Raw genomic sequence first — 15,579 nt, 5'->3', positions numbered from 1 at the left:
CATGCACATAAACATGCTCACACACACACACACACACACACACACACACACACACACACACACACACACACACACACACATTTATCCACATACACACAGTGTTGGGTGAGGCTGTCAAAACACACAAATGCATCAAATACATACATGCACACACACACACACACACACACACACACACACACACACACACACACACACACACACAGAAGGAAAGACAACCAGAACGATGAAGAACAGAATCCGAGGAGAAGAGGGGAGAGGAAAGAACAGGAGGGCAGAGAGGAGAGGAAGAGGGGAGGTAAAAGAGAAGGAGAGGGAGGAGGGTATGAGGGGTATGAGCGGACAGATTAATCAGATTATAGCAGAGAGACACTTAAACAGCCTGTTCTCTGGATTAGCCACGGTCCTGCCTACTCCCTGTCAGAATCCAATGCGTGTGTGCGATTGTATGTCCAAGCATGTTTGTGTGTGCGTGCGTGCGTGTGTGTGTGTGTGTGTGTTTGTGTGTGAGTGTGTGTGTGTGGGGGGGTTCTTCTAGCGAGAGTAAGAGAAAGTGCTAGCGTTACATATTTGTGCCAGTCACCTTTATTGTACTTTCCTGTTTTCTGGGAATACATATTCACATTAGTGTGCTCACTTTGGCAAGAACCCACTTGAACTCTGACCAATGTCTTTGCCATTGTCGTTTTCTGTGCACTTTTTTGCACTTAAAACTACATTCCTGAAGATCTCCATTTCCGTTTAAGGTGACTGACACCTTTGGACACTGTGGTAATTGCAGCGGTGTTTGACCACCCCAAATCTCACAGACCCATTGGAAATTAAACAGTCACCCGTGCTGTTTTGTCAGCACCTTCTACACATTCAGACATGTTTGAACATACGTTTGAGCCGTTGAGGTTTTAGCATTTGTTGGTAATGGTGGGACATATCTGAACACAGTAGCTTTGCGTCTTTTCCAAACTCTCGGTCCCCTGCCCTATCCTTCAAGTAAATTCAATTCAATTCAATTTATTGTCATTAAAAACAATGTGCAGGCACATGTTAAAATGAAGTGAGGGCTGTGGCTTCACCAATCAGTGCAAGACAGACACAGACAAACACAGCAAACACAATATAAGATATCCTTCAGAATTTGGCTGCTGTGGTGATTAGATAAAATGTTATGTGCTGTCTTGTTTCTCCTGGGTAAGTCCTTCCTGAAGGTCATAATTAAAATGAGCAACTACATAGGCATTTATTGTTGTTCACTGTAGTTGCTGAGCATTGATTTGAACATTCATCGATTTGCTGTTGACTGAAATATGCCAAAGTAGAAAAAATATCAAAAAGGTCATTGCACAGTTTAAGGTGTGAACTTTTGTCCACTTTTAAAGTGTGCAAACTTTTAAAATGATCTATTCTACCCACTTTTTATGCCGCTTATACTTTTTGAGATATTCAAACTTTTTTTTGCAAGAATGAAAAGACCCACTCATGCTACAACTTGCGCGATCGCAAAGTATCACGAGTAGGTAAACATTTTACAGCGTGCACTTAACTTACTTAGCCTGTGCCGGCTCTGAGAAGGCACAGAGGAGCCAGAGAAACCGATGAATACTTATCATGTGTAAAAACTATGCAGTTCTGAACACTTTACCGAACTCATGTATGTTTTATTGCTGTTTTTTTGGACCCCAAAAAAGTGTTATTTATCAGAGGTTCAAAGAAGCTTTGTTCTTCATGTGAAGCAGGGTAGCATATGGCAGCTTGTGACCAGGGCTTTGTTTGACCATTGACACCAGAGAGATGCGGGCAGAGGGAGAGAGAGAGAGAGGGGTAGAGAGCAACAGCGGTAAAGAAAGAAAGAGAGAGTGGGGGGGTGGAGAGAGAGAGAGAGAGAGAGAGAGAGAGAGAGAGAGAGAGAGAGAGAGAGAGAGAGAGAGAGAGAAAGAAAAAAGATATGAGTGTGTGTGGCTGTGCAGGGCTGGAGGACAGCCCAACAACAAAGGGCCAGCTTTAAGCCTGTCTCCTGTGATTTTCCAACTCAGCGAAAAGCTATTGTAGCATTGAAAAAAGTTAAGTTAAAAAGCTTAGCATGGTATGTGCTACCGGCTCTCCGGCGCTTGTGTAATACAAGCAAATACTTTCTACTGGTCACAGTGGCAGCCTCTGGATGGCTGACTGCCCTTACGTCTGTTACTGGCCATGTCACTGGAGCAGCTGTTCACTGACATGCTGACAAACGTGTGATATACATCACTGATGTATAGATGTATATATGAATATCTATCTATCTATCTGTCTATCTATCTATCTAGCCCCATCCATCCACATTTTCTTTCTCAACTTTAATTATTAACTACATCACTTAGTCAGACAAAGAACTGTCTGCGTGTGTGTGTGTGTGTGTGTGTGTGTGTGTGTGTGTGTGTGTGTGTGTGTGTGTGTGTGTGTGTGTGTGTGTGTGTGTGTGTGTGTGTGTGTGTGTGTGTAATTAGTACTACTTGTAAACTTCTGATCATTTGTTATTTATTTTGATCGGGTGACGATTGGTTGTGTATGTGTGCATGTGTTTGTGTCTGATTGTGCTCATGCATGTGCTTGCATGCATTGTGTGTTTTTGTGAGCATGCAGCATGTGAGCATGTGCGTGACTTAGAACCAGAGGAGTTTCTTCGATGACTTTTAGCAAACTCACAGTGATCTCGGTTATGACACACACACACACACACACACACACACACACACACACACACACACACACACACACACACACACACACACACACACACACACACACACACACACACACACACACACACATACTTGTATTTGCACATACAACACTGTCAGGCAGGGGCGACCGGGACTATATCCAGACGGGTGGTTTCTTTCTCAGGCTATAAATACCCCTCTGCTTAAACCAAGAATACACACACACACACACACACACAAGGTAACAAACACAGAGACAAGCATAAATACACAGACAAACACCAAAAAGTGCAACGAAACACAAATAAACATGCCCTTACGTGTAAGGTTGGACACGTGGAGAGATTGAGAGACACTCAAGAGAAACGTTCACGTCCATACACACACTCACACATACATTTACCCACATATGGAGGTACAGGCAAACATACATAAGCACAGTCACACACACAAACACACAGCATGCACACACATCGACACACAAATGCACACAAGGAGATGGCCCCGGTCTCAGAGGAGGCTTGCTAAGCGGTCTGTGATTATGGGGTGGGTCTTTGTCTCATTTAGTGGTTCCACATGGAGACAGTCTTCTGCTGTGTCAGACCAATACACACACACTCACACACCAACTCTCTCTCACACACACACACACACACACACACACACACACACACACACACACACACACACACACACACACACACACACACACACACACACACACACACACACACACACTCTTACTTCTTCAGAACTAATGTCTGAACTTAGCAATTGCCGTGTACTTCATCTTGAACTTGTTATATCGTCGACCACCAGAAATGGAGTTGCAGCATTGCTGAAGGAGGCTTGTGCAGGTAACATCTGAATAGATGCAAATAAATGTTCTAACATTAATCACTAGCAGCTTTGAGTTGAAAAAAAACCCCATTTTAATTGACTTAATCCTACATTTTTTGCTATTCATATTCATGCGCTCTCACTGAGCAGTCCCTGTCCCTAAAGAAGGGTGTATTTGTTCCAGTGAGTTAGCTATAGGATTTGTTGAACGCTGATTTGATTTGTTCTCACAACTGTGGAAATGTACAAAAACCGAAATGCAACAATCCTGAAGTTGGTACAAAATCCTACATTTGCACTATAGATGGTCTCTGCCCATGTTCCTATCACCGAAGCCTCTGTTCAGACTGTGGCCAATCTGTGCAAGTCTTAGTCAAGCAGAATTAGCTGGTACTGTACCTTTCCCAACACATAAACAAGGAGCTAAAGCATCAGGGTGCATTGTGGTGACCCAAATACCACACACAGGGATAGAAAGTGCTACCCGCGGTTCATCGCACAACAGCAAGTTGTGATCCAAGTGCTCATTCATCAAAAGTCATGCATTTACTTCTTCAGTGGGATGTCACAACATGACCAGTCTGCACTCACACAAGGTATATTTTATTCATCATTTATTTTGGAAAAATATTGCGCTGTTTTCCAGTAATAAAAATGACAGGCTCTGTACATACGTCTCTTCTCTTAAATACAACACAGTCACAGTGGTCTCAAGTGCCTAACACATACATGCATACATACTTACATACTTACATACATTATCTGCAAAATAAAAAAAAAAAAAGTCAAACTTAAATTATGTCAAATTCAACACAAAACATCACAAAACGAATGGAATGGGAATAATTACATAATTAAATTAAAAGAATACATCATCTTTCTTTAGATAAGAAATAACACAAAGAAAATAAACAAGAAAACATTGTATCATAACCGATGGGAAGGTTGTGTTGTCCTTCCATCAGCTCTTAATGGAGGACTGGCAGTGAAGGGGTGGGTGGGGGTGGGCAGTGCATACATCGACACAAAACACAGTCATCATCTCATGTATACCCACACACATGTACGCAAACACACACGCACATACCTCCATAGTGCAATGAGGTCTTGGCATTTAGACTAGTCTATTACAGCACAGCCTTATGGGAAATACTACAGCATCAGAGGTCAGGATAATGATGCACTGGGCAAATATTTAGGGCAACTTTAATCGAGAGTTATTGCAACACCGTGTTGCATTGATTACATAGCAAAACATCCAGGAAAAAAAATCTTGAATGTGACCAGAATGTAAATAGAAAGCAGGAAAATTAGTTATGAAAGTAGTGAATCCAAAAGACTGGGTCCTGAGAAATTTCGGTGGAAAAAAAACCCAAAAAACAAAAATCTGTTTGTTTGTCTCACTGTACTGCTAGGAATATTACAAAGGTGACACTGTCCAAAACATTGCCATGTGCATCAAAACCTTCAGGGGTGAGGGGCCAGTATGGCCCAACAGGATCCATGCTGGATCAATCTGCAGTCACTACTGGAATCTTCAATCACTTCCTGTTTTTCCGCTGAGAACCAGCTCAGCCCTCACTGTCTCTGGGAGTCTGACAGAGCTATAGATGCCCCACTTTCTTTTTTTTCTCCAAATTTTGTTCTCCTTTCAACCATTAAAAGGCACAAGGAATGGTCTCCAGCCAGTTAACCGAGAAACATTAATTTTGTGCTCCAGTGTGCCTTGTCTGATTGTTTTTTGAGAAATAATAGTCTACAGCAGCTGCTGCCGTGTGAATGGATTGATGCAGAATAAGGGACTTCTGCTGTAGATAACATTGAAGTATTAATGCATTATGGGGGACTTCTACCATTGCTACAACTCTATCCTCTACTCTGCAGCACTACACAAACATGAGACAGTTAAATGTCCAATATCCACGTCAGCATTTACACTGCACTGTAAAACCACAGCACATAACAGTACTATAACAGTACTTCAAAAGATTTCAGTACTCCAAAGGTACTACGTAGTTCATTTAATGAGTACTTCAAAGTACTACAATGACACTTGTCAACATCCAAGTCAATAGTCCGTGGTAGCTCTGAATGTAACAGTTCAAAGGGTTCGTCAGCCTTCAGACTTCACCCAGAGTACGTGGTCAGTACTGACTTCAGAGGAAATTGGTACAAGATTAGTACTAACACAGCTATGACACGAGCAGTAAATCTTCCAGTATTCTGCCCTTCAGAGATCAAAGACGTTCTTCATCTGTTCTCCAGCATTCATCAATTGTACTGGTTCTGAGTATTAGTTCATTACTTATTCTGTTCAGAGTCTGCACAACTGCAAGTACTAAGGTCTTTGTAGTTCTCCATAGCACTAGATGAGCACTCACTCAAGCTAGATCCATCAAAGGCCAAAACTGTCTAGTATTCGCCCATATTACTGGCTTTCACTAAGTCCATAACAAGTCAGTACTGACGCAGTGCTAACTCAGTACTAGTGAGGCACTAGGTTCTCCTGTATATCCAGTACTGTGAGCTTCCACAGCAGCAGCAGTGGCAGGGAAACAGCAGCAAACAGCAGGAGTAAAACCTCCTGGAGACAAGGTGAGCTCTACTGCTCAGGGCTGGCCCACTTCAACCGGACCTGGTTTGGTCTGGACTGGTGTCATACCTGTGACATGAAACAAAGGTTGGTTATTTAATCTCTTGTGTGTTCATGTTTTATTCCTGTGTACTGCTGATGCTCAGTGGGTATTCGTTGTCGTGTGGTATTGCACGCTGGGGTAATCAGATGGTAGGCTACGATTGTATGTGCGTTTACCAGGCTGGTGATAATGATATTGGGTTGTTGTTGTTTACGTTTTTTGTACTATAGATAAGCTCACCTCTGTAGCGATGATACATTCATCCTTCTGGTCAGATATGACGTAGACGGACTGGTATTTGGTGTCGGTGGTACACTGGTACCTGCTGTCGCTGGGACAGTATTTAATGTCACTGGTCGACTGGCAATTAACATCACTGACTGAGTGGTATTTCAAATCGCCAGCTGACAGGTATTTTGCATCACTGCAACAAGGTGACTCATCCGCTTGTTTCCTCTCTGACGCGTCACTGCGGAAAAGAAAAAAAGCACAATAAGTTCATGCTGATAACAAAACGACACATGCTAACGACTCAACAGGGGTGCCCGGAGTAACGATTATTGATATCTGACGCTTATAGTGTATGTATTTGGAAACTTGTAATTTCCGAATTCTGTCTAGTTTTTCTAAGTGAATTTTTAGGTCATTGGGCTTCATTACCTTAAGTTAAAAAGGTATAGGTAGACACGACACAGACTTGATTTAAAGACTTTGAAGCTTTTTAATTTCACTCGGGGTTTGAAAGTCAATGAGGCATTTATCATTTCTAATTTTGTTCCCACATTTTTCAGAGACAAGATTTAACATTATGTTACACGATCGTATAATTATATGTAACATGAATTTCATCGATGATGCAAAATGTGTTTACAAGCTGTGTGTGTACCTCATGTTAATATTTCTAAAGTGATGTACCTGTTTAGTCTCTTCCTCTCTCTGTCCTCTGAGTCAGACTCATCCATTAAGTCACACTTGGCCTCTAGGTCATCCTGTTCCTCTTCTTTACACAGAGACAGCTCTTCTGGCCTCAGCTCATGGACGAGGTTGTACTCTAGACTGGGGTAGCGAGTCTTAAACCCATTTTTCTCTGGCCCACTAAGTCCACTGAAACCACTCAATCCGCTGACCGATCCGGCCAACTCAACATGATAATCCACCTTCTTGTTGGTGTTTTTAATTGATGTTGTTGTCATGGTGCCCAGCTCCTTGTCATTGCGTAGACAGTTGTTGGTTGTCGTCAGGTTGTTCATCGTCTCGTGGCTGTCACTGTGGATGCTGTCACTGTGTTGACCGTGACGCTCCTGAAGTTTGACCCGGACGTAGACCACTAGCACTGAACAGCCGATAAGTATCAAGAGAACGAGAAAGATACCCGCACACACGGCCATCCAGGGGAATCCGATATCACCATCGCCCTCCTCTTCTTCACCATTCCCGTTTTCTGGTGAGGAATATCGCCGATCTGGTCCCTCCACCACCGGCTGGCCCCTGGGAGCCTCCGGTAAGAGGAACTGGCAGTTCTGGCCACCGTAACCAGGTGCGCAGGCACACACATAGCGGCCACCCCGTTCGTGACAAATGGCTCCATTATGGCAAGGGTTGTGATGGCAGCGGGATATTGGGGAGCTGCAGTTTTTGCCAGTATAGCCTGTGGAGGTTGCAAAGTTTAGAGGGTTCCTCTGGTTTCAGTAAACTACAATTTAGCATTCCTGTTAACTTTCATTGGTTTGTTCATAAAAGTGTCTCTAGTGCCTCTTAGAACTGCTTTCTAAGTCTTACTCTTAATTGGAATCGTTAACGGGGTGTATCAAAATAAACCCAAATATACTTAGCACAAAAAGTAAGGAAATTTGTGTTTGGTAGATTATTTCTTTCTTGTAACAATGCTTCTTGGCAATAAATCTTATACCATTGGAAAGCCTGTTTATTTCTCTTTTAAATGGTGCCACATTTGTAAGGAACATGTATTTGTGGGATGAGCAGCAGAGCTGAGTATGTGAGTTGTGCCCATGAACAATCTGCAGAATCTTCACTGCCAATGCCAAACAGCTTATTTTGCTGTTGCTATTGACTCTTGTTTTGAGCTTCCGGTACCCCAGGTGCTGACAATCAGCTGCCTGATATAAGATTTATTGCCAAGAAGCATTGTTACAGCAAAGAAATAATCTACCAAACACAAATTTCCTTACTTTTTGTGCTAAGTTTATATTAGTAGTGTAACTGCTATGTCTAAAGTCACATCCTATCATTAATTCAACCAAGGTGAGTGACACACAGCATTGGACTAAACTTTGCTGTACAAATTTTGAACCTTAAGACAAAACAGTGGTCCATTCAAGGCCCCACCAGCAAAAATGTTGCTACTTCAGGTACAGTAAAATTCAAACACACATGGAGTAAAAATTCACATTTCAAACAAAATGTGTTATTTTGTTAGAAAATATAATTTTTTCCCCCCAATTCTGAGTGAAATGGTGGGTGAAGTTGTCTGTGTTGTCAGTAGGCACTTGAGGAGTGAATGTTCTGAGACAGGAGAGCGCTTCCAGCGACATTCTCTCAGAAACCACGTGACTAGACCCAGATAGCTGAATCATTGTACGGCTTCGCTACTGTGCAAAAGTCGAGTTTTGCGAATGCAATGCACGACATTTTCAAGTCGTTACATTTGTATGCCCTTTGCTGAGAATTTGAATTAGCAGTCCTGGCCAGTCACGAGGTTTCCGAAACACAATGTCACCGAGTAGACCAAAAAAAAAAAATGGTGGTAGGATAAGATAAGGCGAAATCAGCTGGCTGTTGGTTGTAGTGCCTGTTATCATACCAGGGGGGCAGGTACAGGTGTAGCCGTTCACTCCCTCCAGACATGTCCCTCCGTTCTGACAGGGGAAGGACAGACAGTGACCTGAGACACTGCTGCTGCCTCGGTCCTCACAGTTTGGACCCGAGAATCCCTCAGGACACTGGCAGAGGTAGGAGTTAACTAGGTCCACACACTCTGCACCTAGGCAGAGGAACACGAGACAGCAAGAGAAAGTCATAGACAGAGATATAGGTAGAGGGCGAGAGAAAAGAGAGAGCGGTTTAGGCCTCTGACAAGCATTGATACCCCATACAAATACAGCAGATGTGTTCTTCATGCATTTTAGATGTTCTGTTTGAATGCATGAACTGAAACGTGGCACGTAGGATGTAATAATACAAAGTTTTAACTTTTGTGGCAGTTTATTGGTATGGACACACAGACACAGGTGATACGCAAAGACAGTGTACCATTTAAGCAGGGGTTTGAAGAGCAGTGGTCAATTTTCTTCTCGCAGGTGAAGCCAGCATATCCCATGGGGCATTGACAGAAGTAGCCGCCCTCAGGGTTGTCAGTACAACGCCCACCATTGATGCAAGGCCCATCTGCACAAGTCATGGCGCTGAGCTCGCAGTTGTTGCCGTAGAAACCATGTGGACAAGAACACTTGTAGGTATTGTCATGGTCCTATATGCAAAGAAAGTTGGACGGACAGCGTTAGTAAAAAGGGTTGTCGCTATTGCTCCTTGTTGTCATTAACATTCAACTTGCTCTCTCTCTCTCACTGTTTCTTTCTCTCTCTCTCTTTATCTCTTTCCCAACACTCACAGTGCAGCTGCCTCCGTTGTGACAGGGGTTTCCAGAACATTCATTGACCTGGATCTCACAGCTGGCACCTGCATAACCAGGGAGGCAGGAGCAAGTGTAGCTGCCCTGGCCGGTGTTGGTACAGGTGGCTCCATTAAGACAGGGTTTATGATGAGTACAGTAGTTTAGATCTGGAAGTGACAATGAGAAACAACAACTTTTTTTATGCAGGCTCAAGAATCCAGGTAAGAAAATCAAAGAAGGTTGAATCAGGTCATTTGGATACAACGTTTATTGACAGATACGTTTCAACTGATTCAACCTTCTTTGAGAAACAACGTTATTAATGAATTGTGTTTCAGCATTCCATTTTAAGATCCGTACACAAACGTGACAATATATACTAGACACGATTAACAAATACCATTGGGTCACCAACAAAATTTATTTTGAGTGCTTTAAAAAAACAAACCACCTCATATATCCTTAATTTAGTAAACCCACCCTGGTTGCAAAAGAGACCACCCCATCCTTCCTGACAGTTGCATTGCCATGGCTGTTGGCAGGTACCGTGGAGACAGCCTGGGTAACGGATACAGTCATCACAGTAACGCCCGCTGAAGCCAACACGACATCTACAACAACAAAAACATAAACAGTCAACAACGACAAAAAAGAAAAAAAAAATTTGTTTGAATAAATTGCTCGAATATAACAAGGGGGGGGGGTAAATTGTGAAAATCTTTCTCTCGTTCCAAAATTCACAGTCAGAGACAATGGAATGAATTGTAGTTCATCTCAGGGGTATTACTGTAACTTTTTCTAACGGGGGGGGTCTCACACGCTTCTAAACAAATACATGTCAGGATGTTGCAACTCACTTGCACTCTCCAGGCTTGTCACAGAAGCCATGCTCCTCATCACATCCTGGCAGGCAAATCGCTGAAAAAGAAAAGAAGAGGCAGAATGGTGAATCATGGGAGATGTAGTGTTGGGAGCACGTGTTAATGTCGGTCACTAGTCTCCCATTCACAGCGGGCCTTTTCATACTGTTGCCTGCTTGTCAGCCTGCCTGCTGTCCGTCTGGCTGGCTGGTCTGTTTGTCTGTCTGTCAGACTTTCTGGTCTCTTCATTGTGTTTACCTGTCTACCTGCCTTCCTGTTTGTAAACATGTGCCTGTTAGTACACCTGTCTGTCTGTCTGTCTGTCTGACTGACTGTCCCTTAGCCATAAGGCATAGGCCGTTTTAAAAACAAAACAGCTATGCTTCGACTTGAATCTTAGTGTCACACCGGCCCAGTTAAACATTTTAGTATGGCTCTTTCTTGTGTGGGACCCACCAGAAAAACATCTGTGGTTCATTTTGCGTCCTGACTCATGGTTAAAGACACGCTGTCTGAGACTTAGCTGGCCACAGGGAGCTACCACAGCCACCAAGGCCTTGGTCACCAAGGGGATATCTAGCCAACCAGCCCTCTCCTTTAACACGGTTTCTCCCGGACACAAAAGGCTCCCAGACAAAGCCTCCTTTCTCCCCCTGACTGTGGGTCAGAAGTCCCTTTTTTCACCCCTGGTCCCTCTCCTCCCCTCCTGTCCTGTCTTCTCCCTTTCCCACTCCTCTTCTGCATCTTTCCTCTCCTATTCTTTCCCTGCTCCTCCTCTTCTGTCTTCCTCTGCTCTCCTCCTCTGTTTTCCTTTCCTCTCTCTCCCCTCCTCCTCTCCCTCTTCATCAACCCCCCCCCCCACAACCACCACCACCAACCCTCCTCCTCCTCCTCCCCTCAGGGCCAGCTGGTCTGTGTGGAGCTAACCACCAGACAGCTGCTCCATTGTCTCCTCTCACTGAGCAGCTGCCCCATCCACAACAATACACAACCCGGCTCAGCCAATCGCCGGCCAGTCGTGACAATACAAGAGCCCCGCTTGTCCAATCGGGGAGGAGGTTTGGAGCGAGGAGGCCCCAGTGGTCTAATGGAAGGCACGCGGCGTGTGAATTACTGTGGAGCCACCGCGGGTCATTAGAATGGAGGCCTCTGCTGCTATGGACTAACTGACTGACGCCTGTTGCACATGGGCCCCATGTTAGGAGGGGTGAAAAGTTCCTGAAGCCTTTTTTAGCCCTGCATTTAGATGAAAGAACTGACACCCGTAAGGAACATATAACTCTCTAAATATTATTTTCTTTGCAAAAGTTTTTAGAAGTTTTCAAAAGTCTCAACACCATTGGAAAAGACAGTTAGCTATACAAAGGCTGAAGGCCAAATAAAGACTTTTATTCCTGAGATGCCTTGAAAAATTGGCCCAACTTTTAGAATTCAAGCACCTTTCTAATTACAACACCTGGAAATGACTTCATTCTCTGCCAAATTAATAATAAATGGGTGTTATTGTGCAAAGGTATGGATATAGTATATGCTGTTTGGTCAAGCTGCCCTTTTGACTTAAGCCATACTGTTGGCAGTGGTCAACAAATTAATATGCTAAAAGTAGGATACTGAGATGGCATTACTCGCCTACAATGAAGGGGAACCATGTCAAAATATTAGTTAACAAAACAAACAAACGCCATCCCGATTTCGTTCCCCCCTGAAGTAATTGCTACAACTTCAGACTGCTTAGACGTATATGTAGAGACCCCCTGGACTTACGTTCGGTGCAGTATTGTCCCTTCCAGCCAGAGTTGCATATGATCTCGCCCCGCTCCCCGCAGGTGAAGTGTCCAAAGGCATCATCACGGGGCCGGCAGAAGACGGAGCAGCCCTCACCGTAGTAGTGCTCATCACACAGGAAACGGTAGGAATACCGCAGCTCAGTCCGGCCAGCCGTCTGCAGGTCATTGGACCACTCCTCTCCCACAGTCAGATGACGCTGAGTTGTGATCCTGCCAATCAGACGCTCTGGGTTTTCTGGAAAGATCAATAGAACAGCTGTTTACTTGGTGAAATGATTTAATAATGTGATTTCTTCTCTGTAAGAGTCATACATTCATCAGATAGGCACCTGTATACAAGAAGAACCACACTCTTGCATCAGATGTACTTCCTTTGTTAGGATAGTTTCAAAGGAAATTTAGGGCAATCTGATGCCCAGTTTGACATTAACACCTTTTATAGGGTTACAGGTTTTACAAAGACTGGCCATTCATTCCCAAGGCACCGATTTCTTTGATTGAACTTCTCTGATAAAAAACAAAACAAAACAAAATACCAACACATATTTTGCTATGATCCAGCATTGGTACTTGGAGGAAGGGACCCAGTCAGGAAATGTTGTTTTAGGGAATCACTCAACTACCAAAAATAACACATAGGTTTACGGCAGCAAACAAACTAGCGGCCTCTATCTTTGCCCTTTAATGCTCAGCTCCGAAACCCAGAAATACACACACACACACACACACACACACACACACACACACACACACACACACACACACACACACGCACATACATGTGACGACCCCTCCTTTACTACATTCATTCCCTAGCCCTTAACCCTAACCTTAACCATCGTAACTACATGCCTAACCTTCACCCTTACCCTAAATTTAACCTAGTCCTGATTCTAATTTTAACCCTAAATCCAAATCTTAACCCTAAAATAGACCCTTTTCCTCAAGGGGACCCATAAAATGTCCCCACAAGGTAGGTGGTTTCAGGTTTTTCCTATCCTAATGGATACCAAAAACCTGGTATATACACACACACACACACACACACACACACACACACACACACACACAGTGTTTTGCTACAGTCAGATAGCAATCATTAGTGCCGTGATAAGAGCGGGAGATAAGTAAAACAGTAGCCACCACCACTGAAGGGCATGAAGGTAGGTGGGGGTGTAGTAATGTTACAAAAAAAAAATCTGAAACCAACAACAAGCCTCAATATTTACACTATTGAATCATGGCACACACCCCACCCCCACCAGGTAATTCATGCTTTCATAATTCACAATGTTTCATGATTTAGAAAATGTGGTAGTGGCAACACTGGTTTTCTTAACGTTAGCAGTTTCCATACCCCCCTCCAAAAAAAATACCGCAGTGTACGTGAAACATGTCGTTATAGGAGCCAGGGTTGTTGAATAATGACCCAGTGGGGCTTACCAGGCTCCTTGCTATAATCAACACTCAGGGAGTATGTGACTGAATGTACTCTGTTGGAGTAAGCTCATTCTGGTGACGCTGAAAAAATCAGGCAAGTAAGTGGACCATGAGTCGCCCTGTTGAGCCTGGCCATTGAATGAAACAAAGTCAATTATCATAATGCTCTCTGGTCTGTCCTGCCACACACTCCCACTCTCTCTCTCTCTCTCTCTCTCTCTCTCTCTCTCTCTCTCTCTCTCTCTCTCTCTCTCTCTCTCTCTCTCTCTCTCTCTCTCTCTCTCTCTCTCTCTCTCTCTCTCTCTCTCTCTCTCTCTCTCTCTCTCCTTCTGTTTTGCCGGACAGATTGTGTGTGTCTGTGTCACCCACCTGTTGTCAGGTCGTCCAAAGAATCAGTGTGCAGAGCTTCAATGATGAGTGAAAAGGTTCCCTGTTGGGTGGGAGGGGTGGGGGGCATGGGTGTTATAAGAGAGGGAGAAGAAGAGATATTGGAGACTGTCCGGTAAACTTCACAACCTCATTCCCCGTGTTAATTAGAGGCTTAATAGGAGTGAATACCTACCCCCTCTTTTTTTTACGCCTCGGGCATTATCACACTCTTTTACACTGCCGTAAAACGAAACGGGGCGGAATTTCACGCTGCGCTGCCAATGATGTGTCAACTCGGAGGATGTTAAATTTCCCACCACTCCCCGGTCGGAGTAGCGTTTGGTGAAAAATACGCCCCCCCCCTCCCGCCCCTTTTTTATTTTATCCTGTCCAAAGGCACAGAGCCCACAATGGATCCTCTCACACATTGCTGACAAAGACCTTCACAGGCGGCGAGGCGTGTTTTATGCCTATGCGTTTGTCTAAATGAGTGTGGCAGCTATCCTATATTGTAATGACACGAAACTTTCACAGTCACCGCGATGCAAGTACTCTGACGCATTATACTTTCCCATTTTGGAAAATAACCACACAGGGGTTTATGATTTAGATTTCATGTCAGAAAAACTCGAGAGGTAATATTTGTTTGTTTTTTTTCTCTCCAATTAAATTATTGTATAGTGTTGGCAGTTGCTGTCAGAATGGACGAGAATAAAGTTATCGTTCATTGGTGGCGACTAGTTTGATGCTTTATGTTTCACTCGGGTCGCATCTCGGCATCTCTTGCGGACTTGCGTGCTCAACACTCACCGGCCAGGTGAAGCCGAAGGGGAAACGGATGGGGTTGGTGAAGCTGTCTGCGTTGGTCTCCGGCACCTGGAAAGAGTTGGAGCCCAAAACGGGCGTCACGGCTCCGCCGTATGTGCACGGAGGCTCGGGTGAGACACTAGCCTGGTAGTGCTTGAGGCAGATCCGAAAAAACGTCTTGCACTCGCACTGCTGGTAGCCCTGTGGGGGCGCCGAGCCCCCGGCGCAGCAGTTGCTGTTCCCCGTCACCCCTTTCTTATTGAGGAACTCCTGCAACCTCAACTCAAAAACTCCGGAGCACGAAACCTGCGGGGGGATAACACAGAACAGATTTAGAGCCCATGCACAGTGGTTGTGCCAACAAACCGCCATATGAGGTTTATCTGTGATCAAAACGTGTGAAGACAAAAGGCAAAGTGTGTCGTCTGAGCGAAACGGAGCGCTCAGTTGTTTTTGTACCTGGCAGATGAGAAGGGAAAGAGTGACAGCCAGCAACAGATACAGGCGTCCCAT

The 15,579-nt window shown here is 44.2% G+C and overlaps 1 protein-coding gene across 1 annotated transcript in view; it reads right to left on the bottom strand.

Annotated features, from left to right (window-relative positions):
- dld (deltaD) overlaps nucleotides 1-15,579 on the bottom strand; it is a 47,283-nt gene extending 31,704 nt beyond the window's left edge. Inside the window, exons 1-11 of the mRNA XM_056279323.1 lie at nucleotides 15,526-15,579; nucleotides 15,070-15,372; nucleotides 14,260-14,320; nucleotides 12,428-12,685; nucleotides 10,661-10,721; nucleotides 10,284-10,414; nucleotides 9,801-9,970; nucleotides 9,443-9,659; nucleotides 8,994-9,173; nucleotides 7,088-7,820; nucleotides 6,413-6,641 (exon numbers count right to left, since the gene is read on the bottom strand). Coding sequence (XP_056135298.1) covers nucleotides 6,413-6,641; nucleotides 7,088-7,820; nucleotides 8,994-9,173; nucleotides 9,443-9,659; nucleotides 9,801-9,970; nucleotides 10,284-10,414; nucleotides 10,661-10,721; nucleotides 12,428-12,685; nucleotides 14,260-14,320; nucleotides 15,070-15,372; nucleotides 15,526-15,579 — 2,397 coding nt within the window. The remainder of the gene's footprint in view (nucleotides 1-6,412; nucleotides 6,642-7,087; nucleotides 7,821-8,993; nucleotides 9,174-9,442; nucleotides 9,660-9,800; nucleotides 9,971-10,283; nucleotides 10,415-10,660; nucleotides 10,722-12,427; nucleotides 12,686-14,259; nucleotides 14,321-15,069; nucleotides 15,373-15,525) is intronic.

Source organism: Lampris incognitus, chromosome 4 (assembly GCF_029633865.1).
Source record: "Lampris incognitus isolate fLamInc1 chromosome 4, fLamInc1.hap2, whole genome shotgun sequence".
Lineage (NCBI taxonomy): Eukaryota > Metazoa > Chordata > Actinopteri > Lampriformes > Lampridae > Lampris > Lampris incognitus.
Note: the sequence above shows the minus strand (reverse complement) of the source record. Positions and strands in the feature narration are given on the sequence as shown.